This window comes from Oryzias latipes, chromosome 2 (assembly GCF_002234675.1).
Source record: "Oryzias latipes chromosome 2, ASM223467v1".
Taxonomy (NCBI): Eukaryota; Metazoa; Chordata; class Actinopteri; order Beloniformes; family Adrianichthyidae; genus Oryzias; species Oryzias latipes.
The window spans coordinates 24,063,780-24,087,172 of record NC_019860.2 but is presented as its reverse complement, the minus strand read 5'-3'; the positions used below and the strand labels follow the sequence as shown (position 1 = coordinate 24,087,172).

General features: G+C 43.0%; 1 protein-coding gene across 1 annotated transcript; it reads left to right on the top strand.

The window, feature by feature from the left end:
* The first annotated feature begins 1,220 nt into the window (after positions 1-1,220).
* LOC111946480 lies at positions 1,221-4,108 on the top strand. The gene is made up of 6 exons (XM_023949878.1): positions 1,221-1,290; positions 1,375-1,390; positions 1,476-1,568; positions 2,730-3,045; positions 3,137-3,234; positions 3,344-4,108. Exons 1-6 carry the CDS (start codon positions 1,221-1,223, stop codon positions 3,456-3,458), a joined length of 708 nt encoding a protein of 235 aa, XP_023805646.1. The 3' UTR covers positions 3,459-4,108.
* The last annotated feature ends 19,285 nt before the right edge of the window (positions 4,109-23,393 follow it).

The following is a 23,393-nucleotide window of genomic DNA, read 5'->3' as shown; positions in this document are numbered from 1 at the left end:
ACACTTGCTCACGTTTAAGGTCAGGCCTGCATTTTGTAGTTTCCTCAGGACCAGACGCAGGTGATCTAGGTGTTGCTCCCAGGTGTGACTGTAGATCACCACGTCATCCAAATAGGCTGCACTACAGTGGTTACATCCCTGCAGCACCCTGTCCATCAGCCGTTGGAACGTGGCTGGTGCTCCATGCAGACCAAAAGGCATAACTGTAAACTGAAACAGTCCAGCAGGTGTTTTGAACGCCGTGTATGGTCGACAGGTGTTGCTGAGAGGTACTTGCCATTAACCCTTGCATAGGTCAAGAGTGGTGATGAAATTAGCAGCCCCGATCTTCTCCAGCAGGTCGTCAATCCTCGGCATTGGATATGCGTCGAACTCCGAAACGGCGTTCAGTTTCCTGAAGTCGATGCATATCCGCAGTGAGTCGTCTTTTTTGGGAACGATCACCACCGGACTGCTCCACTCTGAGTTGGACGGCTCGATGACACCTAGCTCCAGCATCTTCCTCACCTCATCGTTCAGCCTTCCCACCAACTTCTGTGGTACCCGATAAGGCCGTTGCCGGATTGGTCGTCCATCTTTGAGCCGTATGGAATGGCTAATGAGTGTTTCACGAAATAAGTCCATTATCTGTGTAGTCTGTTCCGGAGGTAAATGTGACAGAGACGGAGGGGTTGAGTGAGTCAGTGCTCCCAGATCAGAGTCCAAGTCTTCCTCAGTCTTCACAGCTCTGACTAGCAAAGACTTCTCTGTTGGATGGTTAGCACCTTCCTTCCACTCTTTAAGTAGATTCACGTGGTATGTCTGCTTTTCTTTCTTTTTGTCAGGATGGTGCACCTCATAGGTGACAGGTCCCATCCTGCGGAGAATGGTGTATGGCCCTTGCCACTTTGCCAGTAGTTTGCTGGTACAAGAGGGAAGAAGTAGCAGAACCTTCTGACCTGGTAGGAGTTCACGGTGACGGGCCTGCTGGTCGTACCACGTCTTCCGACTCCTTTGGGCCTCTCGTTGGTTGACTTCTGCCTCTTCCCTGTACTTTGCCAACCGTTCTCTCATCTCCAGGACAAACTGGATCACACCCCTTTCTGAGGTCTTTGTGGATTTGGCCTCCCAGCTCTTCTTGAGGAGATCCAGTGGGCCTTGGACATCCCAGCCATAGAGGAGTTCGAATGGTGAGAAGCCTGTTGAAGCTTGTGGGACTTCCCTATAAGCAAACAACAGGAATGGTAGCCAACGATCCCAGTCCTTCCCTGTGTCACTCACGAACTTCTGCAGCATCCTCTTCAGGGTCTGGTTGAAACGTTCCACCAAGCCATTGGTCTGTGGGTGGTACGGTGTCGCCTTGATGGCAGTGATGCCAAGCTGCTGTTGGAACAGTTTCATCAACCGAGAGGTGAAGTTGGTTCCTTGGTCTGTCAGAATTTCATCCGGTATTCCTACTCTGGAGAAAAACTGAATTAACGCTCTCATGACTGCAGGAGCTGTAATGGTGCGCAGGGGAAAAGCTTCTGGGAACCGTGTAGCATAATCACAGACCACCAGGATGTATTCGTGACCGCTACTGCTCTTAGGTAAAGGTCCAACAATGTCCATGGCTATTCTCCTGAATGGAGTGGAAATTATAGGAAGTGGGTGTAGTAATGCTCTGTCAGACTTGTGTGTTATTGCAGTTTTCTGGCAGGTAGGACATGTTGCACAGTACGTCTGAATGTCAGTGTACATTGATGGCCAGAAAAAACGTGAACTGACCCGCAGATAGGTTTTGTGACGACCCAGGTGACCCGCCCATGGGAGTGTGTGCGCTAATTGCATGACGAGTGGCCTGCAGGTGGTTGGAAGAACTAACCGTAGGTGTTCACCTTCAGCTGCATACAGAACATCATCAGCAACAATAAACCGCACATTTCCCAAACATTTGTCACTCTCTGTTGTCACCTTGGCAAACAATGGTTTTAAAGTTTGGTCTTCTTTCTGCAAAGCCGAAATGTCAGCTGGTATGTCAAATGCTTCTGCTGTTGTTGTGATCTCAGGATCCAGCAACTTAAGTTTCTTCTCAAACCGTCTTTGACGACGGGATTTTCTGGGCATTTCTTTGCCTCCATCAAAGAAATCGTCATCCAAACGTGGAAGACTTTGCATTCCCGCTTTAGCCTGAGCTCTAGTTAGCACAGGTGCTGAGACAGTAACAGCTAGCTCATCATTAGCTTTAGCTGTTTCAGTAGCCTCATTTAATAAGTCCCCCAACATAGGTAAATCACACCCCAAAATTAAATCAACAGGTAGGTTCTCTACCACCCCGACAGTCAAAAGATAGGATTGTTCATTTATGGTCACTGTTACATCCGCTTTTGGGTACAAATGTTGGTCGCCATGAACACACACAACACTTGTTTGCCTGCTATAATCAAGTCCACCAAAAGGGATTAAACTCTGTTTGACCAGAGAAAAAAAACTGCCCGTGTCCAACATAGCAGTAACCTGCTGTCCGTTCACAGTCACCTGTTTAAGTGGCTGGAAAGTGTCTTTGTCCATGTGCACAGGCCCTGCTCCTGTGACAGTCTCTGGCCTGGGTGCGTAGCAAGCACCTGTGAATTTAGTCTTGCGGATTGGACATACGGAGGCTTTGTGACCAATCTGCTGGCAATAGAAACACACAAGGTCCTTACCCGCCGCTCGCTGGTTAGGTGCTGGGTTGGTACCTTGCGTTGCCTGATGGAAGTCTCTCCGTGCAGGTCTCAGTGGAGCGGTTTGAATGGGAAGACGCTGATCCCCACCCGACGGCCGTGCAGACGCTCCTCGTCGAGCGTTGAGATACTGCAGCGCAAGCCGGGCAGCGGTGAGGCCATCCTCCGGGTCGTGCTCCTTCACCCACGTCCTCACGTCAGCTGGAAGCACACGCAGCAGCTGCTCCAGGATGACGATCTCCCCGATCTGCTCCTTGCTGTGTTGCTCTGGGCGGATCCAGCGACGGTAGAGGCCCTTCAGGCGGTGGTATGTCTCAGTCGGATTCTCCCCAGATGGCACCACAGTAGACCGGAACTGCTGACGGTAAGTCTCTGGCGAGATGTCAAGTTTTACCAGGAGTGCGTCTTTCAGGTCCTTGTAGATGTGGGCTTGCTGCTCGTCCATTGCTGTGTAGGCCTCCAACGCCTTTCCGGACAGCAGTGGCACCAGGCGACATGCCCACTCAGTCTCTGGCCATCTCCACGTCCTGGCAATCCGTTCAAAACGTAGCAGGTAATTTTCAATGTCCTCACCTGTCTGATATGGAGGGACCTTTGGCTCCATGTAAGGTCTCCAATCAGGTGGCTGTAAACTGACTCTGCTCTGTGGTTGATCTGACCAGCTGGAGTCCTCCTGTGCCACTGGATGCCGTCGACGGGACGTTGCAGCTGGTGTTGGCAGATCCAACCTTGGGCTACTCACTGCGGCTGAGCTTGGTCCAGCGGCTTTGGGACTGATGTTACGCCGCCGACCAGAATGGTGCTCTGCCCTGGAAAAAGAGGCTTCCAAACCTTGGAGGGCAGCGATGAATCTGTCCTCCCGCTGCTGCTGTCCACGGAGGAAGTCTCTCATCATAGCCGCCAAGTCACCTTCTGGGCCTTTGGTCAGGCCTGGAGAACCACCCGAGGCACCAGGATCTACCACCTCCTCCTCAGAGGATGAATTGGACAACAGAGGGACTGCATCCGATGTTGGTTCCATCTCCTCCTTCTGGGAACGCAGACCTCTGTGTCTCACCTTTTTGCGGCCAGCCATCTGCTTATCCCACTTCTGACACCAACTGTCGTGGGTCCCACCAGGGAATGATTGGGCAGAGGCGCCAAGGTGAAAGTATTCTTGACTTTAATGCAAGAACAGAGCACACCAATTGCTCCACAAAGGTTAACCAACATAGACTTCTCCAATCCAACACTCCAAATTCTCCTCTCAGACTCTCCAACTTCTCCACTCAGACTCCCACACTGACAGCTGTATCTGGTTCTCTTTTAAGTGGTAAGCCCCTCCTCCTGGGCGTTGCTCTCCATCAGTCCAAAGAGAAAATAGGGACAAGTGTTTACATTGTTCAAGAACATAAACATACAGGAATAAACAGTTTCATTCAACTAAACATTCTGTGTCGTGTACAGAAAAATAACAATAATCATCAATAAAAATAAATACAAACAGTGACCGATGCGTCACATGACCCAGGGTATCCATGACCACTTCCGGGTTACCGGGTTACTTCCGGGTAAACAAACCAACGTTAATGTTGGCGTCGTGTTTTTGCTTCGTGTTAATGTATGCATGGGGATGGTGAGTCGGCAACCTAGTGTGCACCCAGGGCTACCTGCAGAGGGATAGGAACGGAATGAAAAGGGTAAGCTGATGTAAATGACGTGTTACCGGGTCCGAGCGTGCGCGTCTATGCGCACATGTGTATGTGTGCGAGCGTGTGTGCATGCGTGTGCGCCTGCAGCGGCAGCTGACGGTTCTACACCGTCACAGGGAGTTTCAGGTGGACCTCTATGAAGGACTTAACAATGTTCTCCGGGACTTCTCCTGCCTCTTCTGGAATCCCTACGAACACTAGATTGTCCCTCATGCTCCTCGCCTGAAGATCCAGGAGGGTTTCTTTGATGGATCGGTTTTCCTCAGAGAGACGGGCGGTGTCGTGGCCCAAGGTCTTCACGGTCTCTCTGAGGGCCTGGTTCTCCGCTGCGAGCTCCTGCACCTGCTGTTGGCTGAACTCCAGAGACTCTCGCAGACCTTGGAATTCCTTATGGAGGATCTCCAGCAGATTTAAACGGCAATCAAGGCTGGAGAGCCTTTTATCAATCGAATCCAGGATATCACTCATGTTGCTGCCTGGGGAGGAGGCAGCCCCCGGGGAGTCTTCGGGGCGGCCTCGTTTGGTGGACGGAGTGGCGGTGTTGGATTTCTTCATGACGCAGGTATTGAAACACTCGTCGATGTAATTCTCCAGATCCTCCAGGTCCTCCAGGTCGTCCAGGCTGACAAATGCTTGACAAACTTTTTCAGATTTATATTTTTTAACTTATTGGATTATTTAAATATGGCGGTGTAATGAAATAAATCAAAAATGTTTGTTCACAACTTATGCGCCGCCAAGTAAACTCACCACACTCCTCCCGTCGGCTCTCGCGATACTACAGCATCACGCCTCCCCTGGAGCTCCAGTCTTCTGCAGGAGGTGCAGCCATAAAGTCCCCCACCAGCCCGTCCCAGATGGCAGCGACCCCCTCAGGGATGAAGCTGCTGGCCGTGGTCCTGAAGGAGTCTCCCACCTGGAGAAATACAAGTTCTAACATGAGTTGACATTAGTTAGTAGATCTGGGACTTTGAAAGGAGGAAAATGGCAGGAAAGGTGTCTGAAGTTCCAGAAAAATTAAACCAGTTTTTAAAGTGAAATGTATTTTATTTTAGATCCATTGGCCTCTGTGAATGAATCATAATAAGTAAATGGCGTATACTTATGTAGCGCCTTTCTTCCAACAAGGACAAAGCGTTTTACAGTCACAGACCCATTCACACACTGGTGGCGGCTCCGCTCCCAAACACAGGCGCCCGCCTACCACCAGAGGCAAGGTGGGGTTCAGTGTCTTGCCCAAAGACACTTCGACTCATGGGCATGCAAGGCGGGAATCGAGCCCCAAGAAATTAGGTAATTAATTTTTCCAACTGAGATGAACAAACCCAGAAACAAAGCCACAGATAACCAGCTGACCAGAAGTTATTTGGCTTTAATGTTACGGTCCGGCTCACTTGAGATCAGAATGTGGTCCCCAAACCAAAATGAGTTCAAACCCCTGCTTTACGCGGTTCATGGTATCACCTCACGGGCTCCTCTGGAAGCTCAGTTACAGTCAGACAGAGACCAGAGATGAAGGATGAAGAGCGAGGAGGAAGAGGAGGAAGAAATCTTCCTCTTTGGTCTTTAAATGTCCATTTTTTGTCCATTTTTGGTGACCAATCAGATGGCTTTAAATCCCAGCGCCTGATGATGGCGACCACCAGAACCTCAGCTGTGTTCAGACTTGGGTTGTTCCTCCACCTCATCGGCTGCAGTTCCTGCGTCCATGGAGTCCCTGGATCAGTTGGTATCGATTACTTGGTTCTGACACATGGACTGTTCTGGTCATGTGATTTTCCTTGAAGCGATAAGATGACCAACACAGGGTTCTGCTGTCTCTGCTCGGCACATGCCAAGGTTTCAACGTCGTCAGATAACTGGAAACCCCAAAGTCTAAATGGGAAACACCTCTAACCTAACCTCTGATGAACTGGCCACAAAGGAGGAAATGAGAGGAAGAACACCAATGTGGTCATTTTTCAGAGGGAGCATGGGGGAGAAGATGGGAGGGACAGGATGAAGGAGGAGAAAGTGTATAACCTTCCCCCCCAACCCAGATACATTTTGGTTTATTTTAAAAGCCAAATCTGCTCTTATTATCTAACCTTTTTTCCCTTTGTTTAGCCTGTGTCTTCCTCTCTCTTCCTCCCCCCAGAGGGGCTGGTCACATGATTCTGTTGTTTTCCATGTTTCTTTTCTGTCACCAGCCCCTCATCCTTCCTCCTTCACTCCATCTGTGCTGCTCTTCTCTATCCTCCAACCTTTTCTAGCATCTGCTGCTGCTTTCTCCCATTTCCTTGACCTTTGCCAACCAGACAAACTCCACTGACCTTGATTGACCTTCAGTCTGACAGAGGGAAGTTACTGCCTCTGTCCCAAGTTTGGAATTGAACCCTGCACTCCCACCCATAATAGCCTCTTCTCTACCACTGTGCTATACTTCCTAGACCAGAACTGCAGCTCCTCGTTCTGATGAGGTGAAGATGTTAGACTCTCTGAAAAAACTTGGAGAGTTTCTTTCCAAATCCATGCGGTGGGATTTGAACCCTCACTCATCTGCTTGTTAGATCAACTCTACAACACTGAGCTGTTCTGCTTTTGTCAAATCAGCAGCTGGTCTCTCATTTAAGGTGAAGATGTTCTCCACTTTGAAGAAAATGACAGAGATAGTGAAAACTCCTGAAAATGACAGAGAAAAAACTGGCCGGGGGGTACTTAGCAAGCCCAGGTTATTATCCTGGCTTGGGCCAGCATCTGCTGGTCCCCTTGCTGGCTCTGACATTCTGGTGATCCCACTTCTGACACCAGTGTAATATTTGTGAGGGTCCCACCAGGGCAGGTGTAAAACCTGTGTCAGGCCGCAAGAACCACACGAGATTTCGCGTTACAAAATATACTCTTTAATAATTGCGATACCAACACTCCAACTCCAAACTCCTTCAAATACAACCTAAAATGTCCAGAATGTAAATAAGACTTAGCTCATGCAGTCGATGAGACCCCTCCCCGGGGTCTGAGCTCCAGCGCCGTCCGACTCCCCGGGGTATAGCTGCGCCAGACGGCGGTGAATGAATTACGTGTGCAGCAGATTGCAGCGTCCAAAGTCAGTACCTTGAGTGGAGCAGCGGCAACCGGCTCACTCCTAGTCCCCGCCCTATTCTTCCTCCAGAAGGCACTTAGCCCCCCTTCCTCACGTACACACACTCCTCCCTCACTGTCTGTCTTCACCAATGAGTTATATCACTAGAGGAGACACGCCCGCTTTAGAAGCCTGGCCGACGGTGGCAGAGCGCGACACCATCTTGGTGAGGTCGACGACGCCCACATGACAATGATTTCCATTGATTTTAGTGGTGTCTAAGTAGCTTTTATAAACTGTATATATTTTTAGATTTAAATATATTTATACATATATATAAATATATTATATTTTATGTATATAATGTATATATAGATACATCATTTGTTGTTGTTAAAGAAGAGAAACAGTCAGCATTAAAAGCTCAAACTTGAATGAAAATGCATTGTTGCAGGACTTTTTACAAACAAAAAATTATTAGAAAGAATTTTTAAAATTAATTTCTAAACATTTAGAAGTTTTAGACCTCTTTGACATGCAATTTAAATTATTTAGAAAAACCCAACAATAAGTCAATAATAATAATAATAATAATAATAATAATAATATTAATAAATCAATAGTAAGTCAATACAAACAATAAATAAATAATAAGTCAATAAATAATAATAAAAATAATTATATTATTATTACTATTAACAATAATAATAATAATAGTAGTAATAATAATAATAGTAATAGTAATAATAATAATAATAATAATAATAATAATAATAATAATAATATTAATAATAAAAAGAAGTCCAAAAGTGAACAATACATTTACCCTAAAAAAACAATCTGGCCTCTTATCAAAATCTGTTTCCACAAATGTTTTGAACAGCCAGACTGTATTTCTAGTTGGTACCACAGTGATCCATCTGGGTTAACTCTTTTGATAGCCAAGATCCACTTTTTCCTGAAGTCTGAGTCGTATAAATCTGTATGAATAGCCTAGTATGCTGTATACAGGTTTAGCAAAATAAAATGTACATTTATATTGACAGCAAAATAAATGTACATCATGCAGCATGTTGATAATAGCCCTGCAGCATCATGCATGTCAACATTGTTCTATTAATGAAGCCCCTGCAGCCTTAAAAGAAAAAAAATTAAAATACTTACCTGTGAAATGATACACCTACCTCCTTCATGGACTCATTTTTCTGATTTTGGCAGTTGAAACCCGCACAATGAACAGGCATTATGCAAAAAATGTGTTCACATGCATGCACTGCAGCAGTAACTTGACCTCACCAAGATGGCGGTGCTCTCCTCCCATGAGGAACCACGTGATGTCTCCTCTAGTGATATACCTCATTGGTCTTCACCGCCGGCAGCCCTAACCAGCAGCGAACGGCACCCTCCCTCCAAGGTTTGAGTGGCCGGCTTCTCTCGCGAGATGCTCCTCCCGGAAGCGCCCTGCAGCCGCCCCTTTATCAGTTTATTACAATGAGTTATATCACTAGAGGAAAGATCATGAAAAAAAGATCATGAAATTGTGAAAAACCTGCACACAGATTTTAAATGAGCCATTATTAATATTCTGCTATAGATATTTTATTGGCTTTATCAGTGATTATTCTATAATAATAATTCTTGTTTTTTAGCTGCAGAAGAAACTCCTGTCACCACATCTACTGTTGAAAGGGAAACATTTGACTGTTTGACTTTTCACTGTTTGCTTTTATTGAAGTTCTGTATCTTATGTTCCAGAGACTCCAAGAGAGGTGTGTATGGAAGAGGAGCCGACTGGATCCAAAATTCCACCTTCCTCCAATCCAATTGGTCCAGATGAATGACCAACCACACTCTCCGATCCAGAAAGAATGGATTAGGTGCAGTGAGGTCCTTTTCAGACTGAGAAAGAGTTTGAGTTTTCCAAAATCCCTTCATTGAGCTGTTGTGTTCTTTATGTTGGATTGTTTTATCGTTATTTGATTTTCTGTTAAGTTGCTGTTTTTAAAAGTTGGTGTTTTGGGAATGTCATTTGTTGAGTGCCTAATGTTACATTAAAAAATATATATTTATATATCTATATACATTTGTCATTCATATTTATTTCTTTGCATTTAAAATTTGTTGTGCACCACTAAATGTGTATCCAACATGCAGACAATTTACTGTATTCAATTCTTCAGCAGCAACAATATTCACAAATGTATTAATAGAGAGATCTCATTTATATTACAACAACAGTTGTGTTTGTTGGTGCTGCTGATCAGTTAGAGGGCCCACAAATAAAATTTCGCTTAGGGCCCCCAGAAGACCAGGGCCGGCCCTGCACCATGGCAACCGTGAAAAAAAGAGGTCTGCATATTTTTCCACAGCTGAACTTGACGTGCTGCTGCAGAGTTACAGTGAATATGAGCACATATTCCAGAAGAAAAGCAACACCGCTGCATCTGCAAAACAGAGACAGTTAGCGTGGAAAACATAGCTGCTCAAGTTAATGCCTAAGTTTGCATTTAAATCATTGTTATAAAATATTGACTGTAATAATTTTTTAAATAGCGTAAGGAGTGAAATAAAAAATGGCGATATTTAGGTGTACTTTTGAAGTGTTATTCCTGGTGTAAATGCATGAAATGCTGCATAGTGTACAGAACTAATCTGGGGGAAAATGCCTTTAACGTCGGTAATGTTTAGAGGACTTTTTTGTTAACCTTCCCCTCTTGCAAACGTTGGTCAGTTTAATATTAATACATTCAATTGTAGCCGGCCTCACAGGGTTCGGTGTCGGTAGATGTGAATGAAATTATGGCGCTCAGACACACACGTCTGTTCACTCCACATGTCTCTTTATTATAAATCTTGCACAGCAGAACACATGCCCCCTACAGTCCCACTACCGTAACTGCAGCAGTAAATGCATGAACATGAGACACTGCATGGGCTGCTACAGAATTGTGTTTCTAAAAGTGAACTTTTGTCTACCCTTGTATTGATCAAGTGGTATAGGTTTATATGGGATTAAGAAAGTAAGCAGTGCTAGCAAATTGTGTTTCCAAAAAGTAATTGTTACATTAATCTAATTCAATGTCCCTGATTTCATTTTCATGTAGATGCAATCCTGCAGGAATTAAAAGAACATGGCAGCAGCTAAAAATGAAGTATAAAAACATAATTCAATCAGGTCAAATGTGAGCATGTCATGGTTGTAGGCTTTGTTGACAATATTTGACATATGAAACATCTACATAGCAATACATATCTAATGTTGTTTTCATTGTATATATGTAATTGCAACGAAAAACGGTAACGCTCAAACAAAAACGTATGGGGAACTGACAAAAAATCGAGTCTTCTCAAAATCCTCGTACGAGGTAAATATAATTCTCTAGGAATTAATGCAGCCTCCTCGTCTATTGGGTCCTCCAAAAAAGGACAAGCCATTCTTGTCACTTAGACCGTCTCTGTGTGACAGAAATGTGGGCAATGAAGGTTAAAGCGACAAATACCGCTTCGTCTTTAAAAAGGGGAGGGGACCGGCAGAAACCTTGAGTTTAGAGAATAAAACCTGCTCCCGACCAGGTTAGGTTCACAGCGTAAGTAACCATGGACACTGACTCCGAGTATAAGTTACCTCTCTTTCAGAAACGGGTTTGACTTACTCTGCTTTCTCTGGTTTAACAAACCTCCCATTCTGAAACGGAAAACCCAGGGTTTCCCTGATTTCAGGGTTAACGCACTCAGAGTTTACACTTAACCTCCTTTCTGAAACAGGCCCCTGAACTCACCTGGCAGAGCAATTATCACAGGTGTTTGAGATTGATGTCAGTGGTTCAGAGAGACACAATATCATCCATCAGTTTAACGGAAAAAGAATCAACTGGATCTGTTTGGAGACAATCAGCATCATCATTTGGAAGTCTCTATATTTCTGTGGAAGGAAAAGTATTGTTGAAACAGAAGGCAGAGGATTGTCACGCTGTGATTGGCTGAGAGGCAGAATCACCTTAACATGAACCAACCATTGACTGGAAAAAGAAGGAAAGATCAAATATACTCTTTATGGAATGAACAAGTACACCAGGTTAAAATAGAGAAGTAGAAAAGATCATGTCAATATTTCAGACAAAGATTTGTCCTTTTGTTCAGTATTACTACATCAAATCTTCAGATCTGAGAAGTATTTAGTATTTCTAAAGTACCTTCTGACTTACTATTAAGTCCGTGGAACACTCACTTCCTGTTTAGGGCGGAGCTTCCTGTAGTTCTCAGCCAATCGCTCCATGAGAAACTATTGTTCTTTTTTAATGTTGTATTGTTTGAATTGAAAGCGTGAGTGAGGGAGGGGCCATTCCCATTCCCTCCCCCTCCAGACGTTCTGGGGGTCAGGGTTCAACTCCCACTAAGTGTCAGGTTTTTTTCAGAGTGTGGAACATCTTGACCTGGTTGCTGCTTCAGAGCCAATGGCGGCACGACAAACCCTTTTCCCTTTTTTAGCTTCTATTGTTTTTCATTGAACAATTGGAACTTTCAAAAAAACATGACTGAACATCAAACATTTGAACAAAAGAAGGTTTTTTTTGGCTCCTCTACCAGTTTGAATGATTCTAACTGGATTTGAAATTCACTAATAACTATTGTAAATTGGGGGTGGGGTGGGGGGGCTATACATTAATATTTATGCATATTGAATTTGGCATAGAAAATAGTTTTATTATATTGAGTTTTTCATTCTGAGACCAAAGATGATGATGAAAAGAGTAAATGTTGGTCATGACGGGTTTCTATTTTTCTACTTATGTTTATTTTTGTCCAAATAATTTGTGTTTGGGGACATGACCCCCCCCCACTAAATCCTAACCGATGTCATTTAGTTTGGGGGGAAACAGAATCTTTCATTGGTTTGTTTTTGATGAACTTCTTTTCATCGGCAGCAGAACAGACTAAACTCTGGACAAACATTTCACTTTAGTCCAATAAATAGACTGAAAAATCTCAAGTTGAGATGAATATGAACTAGTTTGGATTTGATCCTTTACACAGATGGATTCCTAAATCAATTCTTTCTGATTTGAAAAGGATACGACTATTTCATTCAAAATGGATTGACTTAGTTTGAACTTTAAATCTAAGGTGTCAGAGATTCATTTGACTTTCTAAAAGCTGGAGTGCCACACTAAACCCCTCACGCCTGAGACTTTCCTTGAAGTGTCCAGTTCAATCCTTGAAGTGTCAAAGATTTGGGCTTTGACAGCAGTTTGAGCTATTCTTCTGTTATCTTGAATCGTCTTCTTGACACTTTTCTGTTTGTTCTCTGAGTTCCTAGAAGAAAAGCTGTTTGTCTCTAGAAGACGTGAGCAACAGATGGGATTTGAACCTTAGAGCCTCACACTAACTTCCTTTCGTGTTGTTTATGGATGTGTATTTTTATATATATATATTTAATTTTTGTTTTATTTTTTATATTTTTCTGCAATATGTACACATTTCAATTCCCCTTGAGACATTCACATTGTTGTTGTGTTATGTTGTTTGTCAATAAAATCTGAAAAATAATATTTTTACATCGGCGGACGGGAATCAAACCTGCAGGAGGCACAGCAGCTGCAGTTACCGGTGACTGCCACGAGAGGGCGCCAAACAGCTGCATATTCCAATCTGCTGCCTGGAACAAACGTCAACACTTTCCATTCAACGACCGACAAGAAGAACATTTCAAATCTATCCAAATACCTTCTCGACTGAGAGACTGTGGTGGTTGTGAAGTAATTTTGAGAAGTGTTTTTGTTTTTTCTACTTTTTTTATTTAGGTTCTATCAGTTTGTAGGTAGATAGAAGCCTTGGCTTCACCAGACACCTTTTTCTGTTCATGTCGTTCAATGTTTATGTTGATGTTTTAAGTTTGTGTGTTTAACATAACAAACATAAATGTCTCTCTCTCTCTCTCTCTCTCTCTAAAAAAGTTCCTGCCTTTCTGCCCTCCAGAAGGTTTCAGCACCACCATCCGGACAGCTCCCACTGCATGTTCTCCTTTAAACCCAGCCGGGCTCCAACCAAGAGTTTGGGAAGAAATCAGGAGAAACTGGAGAACGGAGGAAGAGATCTGAGGATCTCTGCAGAGAGAAGGTGTGGAGAAAAGACAGACGTGCAATGTAGCCAGTTCTCTGACCGAGTCCTCATGAGAGACACGCTACATGTGTCAAGCAGGACAGACGTGGGATTAAAGGGGAGGAGGAGCAGAACTGAAGATCAAAGTTAGAAGATGCAGACAAACAGGAGAAAATGAACCACCTGGAAGAACATCCACCTGGAAGAACATCCACCTGGAAGAACATCTACCTGGAAGAACATCCACACGCACACAAATAAAATGCTTTACAAACATCTTCTTTTAAGCTCTTTTCATTTTATTTACTTCTCCATTGATAGAGGTGAGAGAGAGAGAGAAAACACAGAATAGAACCACATAGAACCGCTCGGTTAGATTACACGTGGAGACCTCCAGCCGTGGAACCTGCAACCCAGCTCCAGCTAGACGCTGTTCTGGGAACTCCACCAGGGTTCCACCTTCAACCAGATCAGCGGGTGGCTGGGAAGGTTGGTTACCATGGCAACAGGAGGTCTCCAGAGGTTCTGAGACTTGGATGAATGTTTCCATTGAAGTTACTAGGATTTGGTCGGTGATTCAGACTTCTGGTTTGGTTTGAGTGGAGCACAAACACAAAACAGGTTGTTTAGTTTGTTAGTGTTCCTGTAAGGAAGGTTTAGTGGTGGAACTTTGAAACAATGTTCTGTTATGGATTTGAACCAATGATTTATTGTGCTATCAAAATTGGACTTTTATGCTGCATTAAAAACCAAACTTTAGAAACTTTGACTTTGCTTTCCATCAGTGATGAACATCAGAGTTGATCTGAAAGTGAAACTGCTTCATTCTGGTTCAGTGAGAAAGAAGGAAATGTTTTAGAATCTTTTACATCCACTGATTACTGCAGGAATTCTCCACCAGGGGGCGCACCACTCCAACAAAGGATGTTTCTTTGTCTGATAGTAAAAGTAAAAGACATTTACATGTGGTATCATTTAATATCATCTAATAGAGCAGAAAATATTGTTCTTAATGTCCTGACATTGCAAGACAGAAAACAGGAATGTTCTGGACTTCTGCATCTGTCTGACTCAGCTCTGTCATGAGCTTGTTGTCGGGAAGATTTCCATTTCCTGAAGAAATCCAACCCAGCAAAATGGTGCAAATCATGGAATCATCAGAACTGTGACGGTACATTTCTCCAGCAGATGTCACTGTTCTTTGTTGGACTAAAGTCTTGAAAATCTCCATGTTTTTTGGTCCAATCAGAACTAAAAGCTCCAGAGATGGTTCTGATTTTCACTCCTCCCTGTTTCTCCATCTCAGCTTCTTCTTCTTCCTCCAGTAAATCTGGGAACTTCTCTGTTCTTCTAGAGGCTTTTCTACTGTCAGACGGCGTTCATTCAAACCCATTTAGAGCTGAAAGTTCTCCTCTATGCTGATGACTCTTTGCTGTCTTCAGCTAAAGTCATCATGGAGACTGGGAGAAGGTCCTCTGTCTTTCATCTGGAATGAGGAGATCAGGAGACTTGGTGGTGGAATGAAGACGTTCAGGAGTGTGAAAAAGTGGGAGAGGACAGAAGACATGTGTCCTCTTCACAAACAAACTCAAACTCTCACAGATCAGACGTTTCTTCTAGTCGTCCTCCAGGTCTGCTCACATCTCAGGAGGATCTTCTTCTTCTTCTTCTCAGATCTTCTTCATGGTTTCATGGAGACTGTGATCAGATGGGTGGAGAAAGTCGTCTCCACCCTCCTGGAGGAGAAGCTGCAGAACCCGTGCTGTGATCCTAGAACCTCCAACAGACTCCCAGCTGATGAAACGGCCTCTTTAGCAGAGAGCAGAACGTTGATCTGATCTGTTGGAACCCACTCCATCCTGAAGCTGCACTGCTGAGTTCCTGTCCACCAGGGGGCAGCACTCCTTCATTCCAGCTGCAGGAAACCTTGATGTTCTGAAGAATCTGCAGCCGTTCAAACACTTCCTGTTACTGAGGAACAAAGACGTCATTCAGGAATGTGGTTCTGAGAAACAGCTGAAGATCCTGATCCTTGGAGGGAAAACAGAGATTTGGAGCTTTGGAGAGATCAGTGGGACTCTTTTTCTAAACTTCCTGCAGTCATCAAAGTGTCAAACTAAAGTGTATTACTGCTCCTCACATCTTTCTCTCTGTTGGAATCTGTCAGAGTTTTTCCTGGAAGCTCTGACAGATCTGGAAGATCCACATTCTTTCACTTTGAGCTTTTCTTTGGGATCAAATCTCTGCCTCCAACGGCTGTTCTGACTGATGATCAGAAGGAGCTGTTTCCAGGAAATAGTCAGGCCCCTCCCTTCAGCTCCATCAGGAGTTTCTGCTTCAGTGTCAGTAGATGACAGATGAGGGGGGGTCATGCACGTCTGGAAGGGGGAGAACAGAAAGCAGAAGGTCACATGACCTTCACTGACATCAACTATCTGTCAATCTGACAGCTTGAAGCTCCGCCCCTCCTCCCAGTGACTAGCAGGTTTCTGGTTGAGGCTGCTCCACCTGCTGCCCCGCCCACCTGTGCTGCCCCGCCTCCATCCAGGTGGACTCTTCCTGGTTGTGAGTCAGTGATCAGTGCTGCAGCTGCGTTGACACGGTGAGGGAGACTCTTCTTCCTCTTCATCTCTTTGCAGAAACTGAAGTGAGTTTGTTTCTGGAACTTTGTCTTCACTAACTTGACTGTTTGTTTCTGAATGTTTGGAGAAGATCTTCTTCTTTCTCTGCAAACTCTCCTCCCTCTGCTGTTTCCAAAGCTTCATCATTGTTGGATCAACAACATGGAGGACTCTTCTTCATCACCTCAACAACAATCAGCTGATGCTTGTTGGCTTTTTTCATTTCTGACTCCAAACCTTCCTGTTCTCCTCCATCCAGTCTGTGGGAGAACTCCTTCCTAAAGTAATAGATTACAGTTCCAGGTAACAGAGTCCTATTTCCTCCTTCCATGTTCAGGAACTCTGGGATTCCATCAGACCAACAAGCTAGAATAGAAATGTTTGGAGCAGAGAGACCATGAGGCCTTAGTGGATGAAAACAAAGATTTTTCTGCTTTTCTTCAACTATCAATTCTATTTTTCAGATCATCTTCAATGATTTTGCTGTTAGTCTTCATAGACTCTAAACTTTAGTTGTTGTCTTCCTCATGGTGTGTTTTGTGTGTTTTTGGACAGAGTTGTGTGTCTAGTTTTTCTAGTTCAGTCATTTGAACTTTAGGACAGAGAATTGGAGCCACCATCAAAATAACAAAGAAATACATTTATCAGAATAAAGTCCTACAATTCTGACTTTTGTCTCATAATTCTCCAACTTTCTTTGTGTAGAATGACCACTTTGTCTCCTAAATGTCTAACTTTATTCTTGTAAATGTGTAGTTTTCTTTTTAAGGCGGTCCTAGTTCTCCGTGGTAGAACCTGCTTTAATGAAAGCGTTTGTTCCTGAGGCTCACAGGCCTGTAGTTCTCTGTTTGAGACCACCTCCACAGACGGGTCAGAGAGCGGTTCCTGGTCCAGAACAGGATCCACTTGGGTGGATTCAGACTGAACATTTGATCCAGATTATCAGGAAACAAACTCTGGTTCACTTTAAACCAAATGTGTCCAGTCTGAACACAGACTAAGTTTTCTTTTCATGGACTAAACTCACTTCAGCTGAATTCTGATCCTCCGATTGTGTTTCCATTGTTTTCACTTTACCAGAAATAAACTTTATGATTAGAAATCTTCATGAAACCAAATCATCCTTCATAGAAATGAGAACAACTCTGTGGAAAAGTTTTTCTTCTGCAGCTGTTCTAAAGAAACTAAAAAGTAACTCGGGACTCATGTTACAGTTTTCAGAGAGTAATCCTGTAAGGTAATGGATTACTTTAGAACAAGTAACCTGTAATGCTTTCCAGTTCAGAGGTTCTACAGTGGAATCAAAGTCTCTGTTGGAGCTTTGAGAGGAAGAATTCATGTCTTTCTTTCTTTTCTCCTCATTCTTTGATTTCTGTCTGTTTTTCTTGATGCTTCATGTTTCCTGAAGTGTAGAAACAGGAAGTTTGTTATGGAGTTATTTCAGTCTCAATAATCAGAAATGCACACAACCGGTTTTACAAATACACACGCTCCGATTCACAAATGTCATTTTATGCAAACGTGAAAAATAAATTCGGAAATACACACCCTGTGTTTCACAAACACACAGATTGTGTTTCACAAATGCACACTAAATGTTTTACAAATGCACAATAAGTGTTTCTCACAAATGTGCACACTGTTTTTCACATAAACATTTTAGGAATTCACAATAAATGTATCAGAAATGCACAGTAAGTGCTTCACAAACGTGACTTTTAGGTACACATGTGATGTGAACTCACAGATCATTCGAACTGCAGACTGTGCATTCAAAATCCCGTTCTCGTTTGTGAATCTCCCCGTGTGTGTGAGAGATTTTTCTACGGTGAATATTGAGACTCATCTGACGGAGCGGGTCAACTAATGTCACCATTGGCTAGTGAATCTGTCAATCAAACTCATCGGCAAAGCAGGCGGGTTCGCTTTTAGCCAATCGAATGGCCCCTTACACTCTTCACTCTCAACTGACGAGGGAGGGAGCTGTTCAACACAGCAGTTGGGAGGACGCGGGCGGCAAACATGGCGGAGAGGTCTTCAGAACGGGAACAGTCTCAGCCCGTAAGTAATGCATTTATTTGATTATTCCCTCGTTGTACGTCCTGTAATGTTATTGAATACTAAGTTGAAGCGGTCTCCTTAGCCAAGTGACATGTGTGAATGCTTTATGAACACTGCAGCCGAGTCGTTTGCAGAGTACCCCCACCGCAAATTAGCTTAGCTTAGCCTGTGCGGTCATATTTTTTATGAAAGCGGGGGAGGACTTATGATGGTTTTGTCAAGTTTTATACTTGGCATACCAGCTCTTCACACAACACGAGTAACTACAACCAACCAGGGGCCTCGAAACTAGCCGGCTTTCGACTCAAATTGTCTGCCTGCCCTGTGTGAGTGTGAGGGAAGTTTAAGCTAGCGCGTCGGTTCAAGCTAGATATACAGCCAATGTAGGTTCTTAACATGATTCATAAGGAGCCAAGGGGAAAACATGCCGGATTTACAGCAGCACAGAAAGTTTAATAAAAAGTATTGATTTAGAGACGGGGATTTGTTTAAACACTGATGCTATGCTAACTAGCTAGTAAGTTAGCTGTCCCGTGTGCTGCCTTTATGTAAACGCGATCCGGGTTAAAGTTAGACAGTCTTTTCACAACCCAGACTTTAAGACGGGGTGGATATGTGCAACAAAGTTAATTCATATGACATTCATGAAAACGGCATTTTTTAAACATAACATACATGAATCCACTGAGAATGAAAGAAGCCTCATTAACGTTTCTAACGTTAGAACCCGTATTCATTGTGATGACCAGCCCTATGAGATTGTGTCAGAGTGACAGCCACTAAAATCCCCGTATCTTTACTTCCAATGACAAAATGACAAGAATCCCAAACATAGTGTTTTTAGGCTGTTTTGTAGTCAATAAGTAGTCACAGAAAGGGCGGATGGGAGAAATCTGCTGTCAACAGTGATTTGAGTAGAAGTTACTGTAAATATTACACACAGGATTCCTGTGATCAGTGTCTTGTCTCTGATATTTTTTTAAAGCTGTTCTTTACTACAAGCTCAAGTTATCATAGCAAGAGTGTTTTAAAAAATTCCCCTTTCTAATATTTGAAAATTATGTAATTTAATCTCAGACAGCTAAATGATCTAATCCATGTTTGTTGTGTTTTTATTTATTCTCTAGGAATTGCTGAAGTGTGACATCCTAAATACCTTTCTATTCTATTCTATTTCATATTTTATCATCCTATTGTATTACTGTTTTACCTGTCAATTGGGAATTTAGCATTTTTGCCCCTGTAAATATCTGTCAGTTGAAAGTATTTGTACTTGTATTCCATGTATCCTGTACCTGAAGATAGCAGAGAACAACTGTGCAGACACCCACTTGGCCTTCTTCAGTGACGCTGTGAACGTTTATGGCTTTCCTCTGAGGTATTCATGTTTTTCATAAAGAAATCTTTTATTCACATATCAGGCAGTATAAGTACTTGGTTTTTTGTACAAAAATAAAATAACTTTTTTTAGACTCCTCTGAAAACAAAGCCAACTCTAAAACTTTCCCCTCGTGAATAACATTTTACCCCCCCTTAACAGTCTCTCTCACCTCATTTTTTTCCCCAGTGATACATGTAACCCACTCCTGCAATTTATCTAACCTAGAAATTCTACTTATTGGCATCATACATAAGAACATTACATTTTAAGTTGATGTGTACCGTATTGGCGATGCATTTGTAATTATGTGTTTGAGACTTGATTTTCATGTTATTGTCAGGGTGAGAGGAGATCACGGAGGAGAAATGTGGGCATAGCTGAGTTGATGCTCACAGTACGTACAACTGACACAAACGGCTTCATTGTGGGAAAAGTGTACACACAATCAACGGTGAGTTGAACCTAGTTTTAGATGCTTTAATATATACATAAAAGTGAATGATGTATTAAAAATAAATCTGACAATATAATATTTCTTTTTGCTTTTTTCCAAATACAGGATTGAGCTCCTCTGGTGTGATGTCTTCATGACTGTTACTGGTTTATATTACAACATCCTGCACTCTCCTGAGGACCAAGACTTGCTCAATATCAGTAACATCACGTATTCTGCTGCCATTACATCTTCCTACCACGCATTCAGGCCAGTTTGGATGTCTTTAGTGACGCGTGGGACAGCCAATCAGGACGGAGCAAAGCATGACACCAAATCAGCTGTGGCATTTGGGCTTGACCCAGAACCCTGTTTCTGATCCCCGGGTAAGTGCTTTATTTCAGTGTTTTTCAACCTTTGTTCTCTTGTTCCACGGTCTGACACCGGACTCTGTGGAAAGTTACACCGCTAAAGACAAGCTTTAGCTGGTATTTTTGTTATAACTGAGCGACTTTATCAGCAGAATTAAAAACAAGGAAGTGAAAACTTTAACCACTTCTCATTGGTCAGACTGATGACATGTGATTAAGCCTTCAAGAATGATTGGTGGAGACAGTTAAAGGGGCGGGACTTTTCCTTACAAGGTTATAGCTGCAGCTAAATCACGGTACTGTCAACCTTATCAAAATGTATTTTATAGAATTAAATAAACACAAAGAAAAAGTCATTTTAAGATCTTTTATATTCCTAACTACTCAGTGTTTTATCAGTGCCTGTTTGGATTAACAAAGAGCTGATTTCCTGGAGATGGAAAATGATTTCAGATCAGTGAAGTAGGGCAATTCCCCACGGCACACTTGACCATCTCCCGCGGCACACACACTGGTTGAAAAACCCTGCTTTATTTAATCTCACTGTACTGGACAACTGATTTGTGTGCAGTTCGACTAAAGTGGAAAGTATCAAGAACAGTATGATGAAATCACAATGACTACAAGGAATTTTCATCAAAAATGAATGAAAAGTATTATTGTTGTGTGGTGCAAACTATTTCCCTAAATTGTTTGGTTTTTTAAATCAAGTAGGAAGAATAGCACATCTGCAAGTTCAAAATGCATCACAATGTTTGGCATTATGAGCCATCAGCTGTACTAATCTCACTACTTTGTTAAGAGTCACTTATTTGCAAATTATAAACAGTTATGGAGATATGAGGTCTGCCTGCTAGAAACAATATAAGTCATTATTAGTGGGTCTCTGTTCCTACATAATCTAAAACATTAAAAAAAACAGTGCTGTTCATAAACAGTATCTTTTTTTTTTTTTTTTTTTGTCAGGGTATGCTGGTTCCAGAGATTGAATGGGAGGAGAGTGGATCCATGGCTGAACCTCATCCTGGGATCAATGTCCTGGTATGGGACAGTCCTCTTTTGGGTCCACAAATGTTGGAACTGCAAGACGACATCAATCCATTGTTTAATTCAGACCGTGTGGGAGTGGACCTACATCTTTACTGTCCAGTGTGTTTAGAACTTAATTTAGGTGACATAATTACATACAGAAGAAGAGAGACTGAGGGGAGCAAGACAGAGTTCAAATCAATACTGCTGTATTGTTCAAGGGACTTCATTGTATGTAAGGAAGTTATGAAAATTAGTTCCACTTTAAATAAAATTCAAATCAGTAGAGATCCCACATTTGCTTAAATTTTGATGTTTTAATCTGTCCATGTTTTCACTGAATTTTACTCTGCAATAAAGGGTGAATGTTTGCACTTTGTTGTTCTATGACCATCTTTTGTTGTGTAGTATTTAACCAGCTATAAAACCCAGAGAGATGAGGATCTTTTTGCAAGGGTGACCTGGCCAAGAGGTGTATATGTATATGGTTACAATATAAAATCACTGACATTTGTGTTATTAAAAAAATAAAATTAAGGTCAAGCAAAGTGACTTCGGGCTGAGCAGGGGAGGTGTATATTGGGCGTCTGTGATTGACAGTGAGATGAACTTGAGGTAATGTAGTCCCACTGCGTGGTACGGAGCAAAGTGATGCCAGTTTCTCCACAAAACCTTCTGTGGAAGTTAAAGATTTTTCTCCTCCACCTTCAGATGATCACGACCGAAGGGAACCGTGTCTGAGTGTTGAAATGACGCTAGCATGAAAGCTAAGAGAATAACGTACAAACAATCCCGAGTGAAACATTCATTTTAAATCTCATGACCAGTACAGAGTTCGATGGATTCTATGTCAACTGCATTCAACCACTGTTGCCTTGCTTCCAGGTCCACTGAAAAGTTGCACAAGCCAGTAATTTTTGACAACCGAAGGCAAATAAACCGACAAGCCATGCTAAGGCTAACACGCTAACGACCGACTGGTACAGAATCAAATATGGGCGGAGCTTTTGCCACCTGCAGAAAGCGTAGAGAAAGTGTAAGGGGCCATACGATTGGCTAAAAGCGAACCCGCCTGCTTTGCCGATGAGTTTGATTGACAGATTCACTAGCCAATGGTGACATTAGTTGACCCGCTCCGTCAGATGAGTCTCAATATTCACCGTAGAAAAATCTCTCACACACACGGGGAGATTCACAAACGAGAACGGGATTTTGAATGCACAGTCTGCAATTCGAATGATCTGTGAGTTCACATCACATGTGTAACTAATAATCACGTATGTGAAGCACTTAGTCTGCATTTCTGATACATTTATTGTGAATTTCTAAAATGTTTTTGTGAAAAACAGTGTGCACATTTGTGAGAAACACTTATTGTGCATTTGTAAAACATTTAGTGTGCATTTGTGAAACACAATCTGTGTGTTTGTGAAACACAGGGTGTGTATTTCCGAATTTATTTTTCACGTTTGCATAAAATGACATTTGTGAATCGGAGCGTGTGTATTTGTAAAACCGGTTGTGTGCATTTCTGATTATTGAGACTGAAATAACTCCATAGTTTGTTGTTTCTGTGTCAAAGTGACTGAATGGAAATGTTGCTGCTGCAGCTCCATGTCTCCACCTGCTGGAGGGAGAGCAGAAGTGCAGCAGCTGATGGCAGCTTCCTCTGATGATGATGAGGGTTTCCTCTGCAGGTGAAGGTGTGTGTGAGCTGATGTGGATCCAGTGAATCCAGCAGCATGGATCAGTGGGAGGAGCCACAGGAGGGAGCCCCTCCCTCTAAAAGCAGAGATGGTAACCATGACAACCAGAGCAAAGCTCAGAGGTGAGATGAACATCTCCAACTGTCCATGATCTTCTCCATGTCAGAGCTCAGGACTCACACCAGCAACCTGCATTCTCCACAGGAACCAACCTGGACTTGGATCTGGATCCAGCAGTGTTTCCTTCAGGAGTGACTTC

Bases quoted from the DNA above. Each gene is read 5' to 3' on its own strand.
- LOC111946480 (XM_023949878.1), top strand. From the start codon at position 1,221: ATGGTAGCCAACGATCCCAGTCCTTCCCTGTGTCACTCACGAACTTCT. The intron at 1,569-2,729 runs GTAAAGGTCCAA...CTCTCCGTGCAG, and splicing joins GTGACCGCTACTGCTCTTAG to GTCTCAGTGGAGCGGTTTGA. The intron at 3,235-3,343 runs GTAATTTTCAAT...TGATCTGACCAG, and splicing joins ATCCGTTCAAAACGTAGCAG to CTGGAGTCCTCCTGTGCCAC.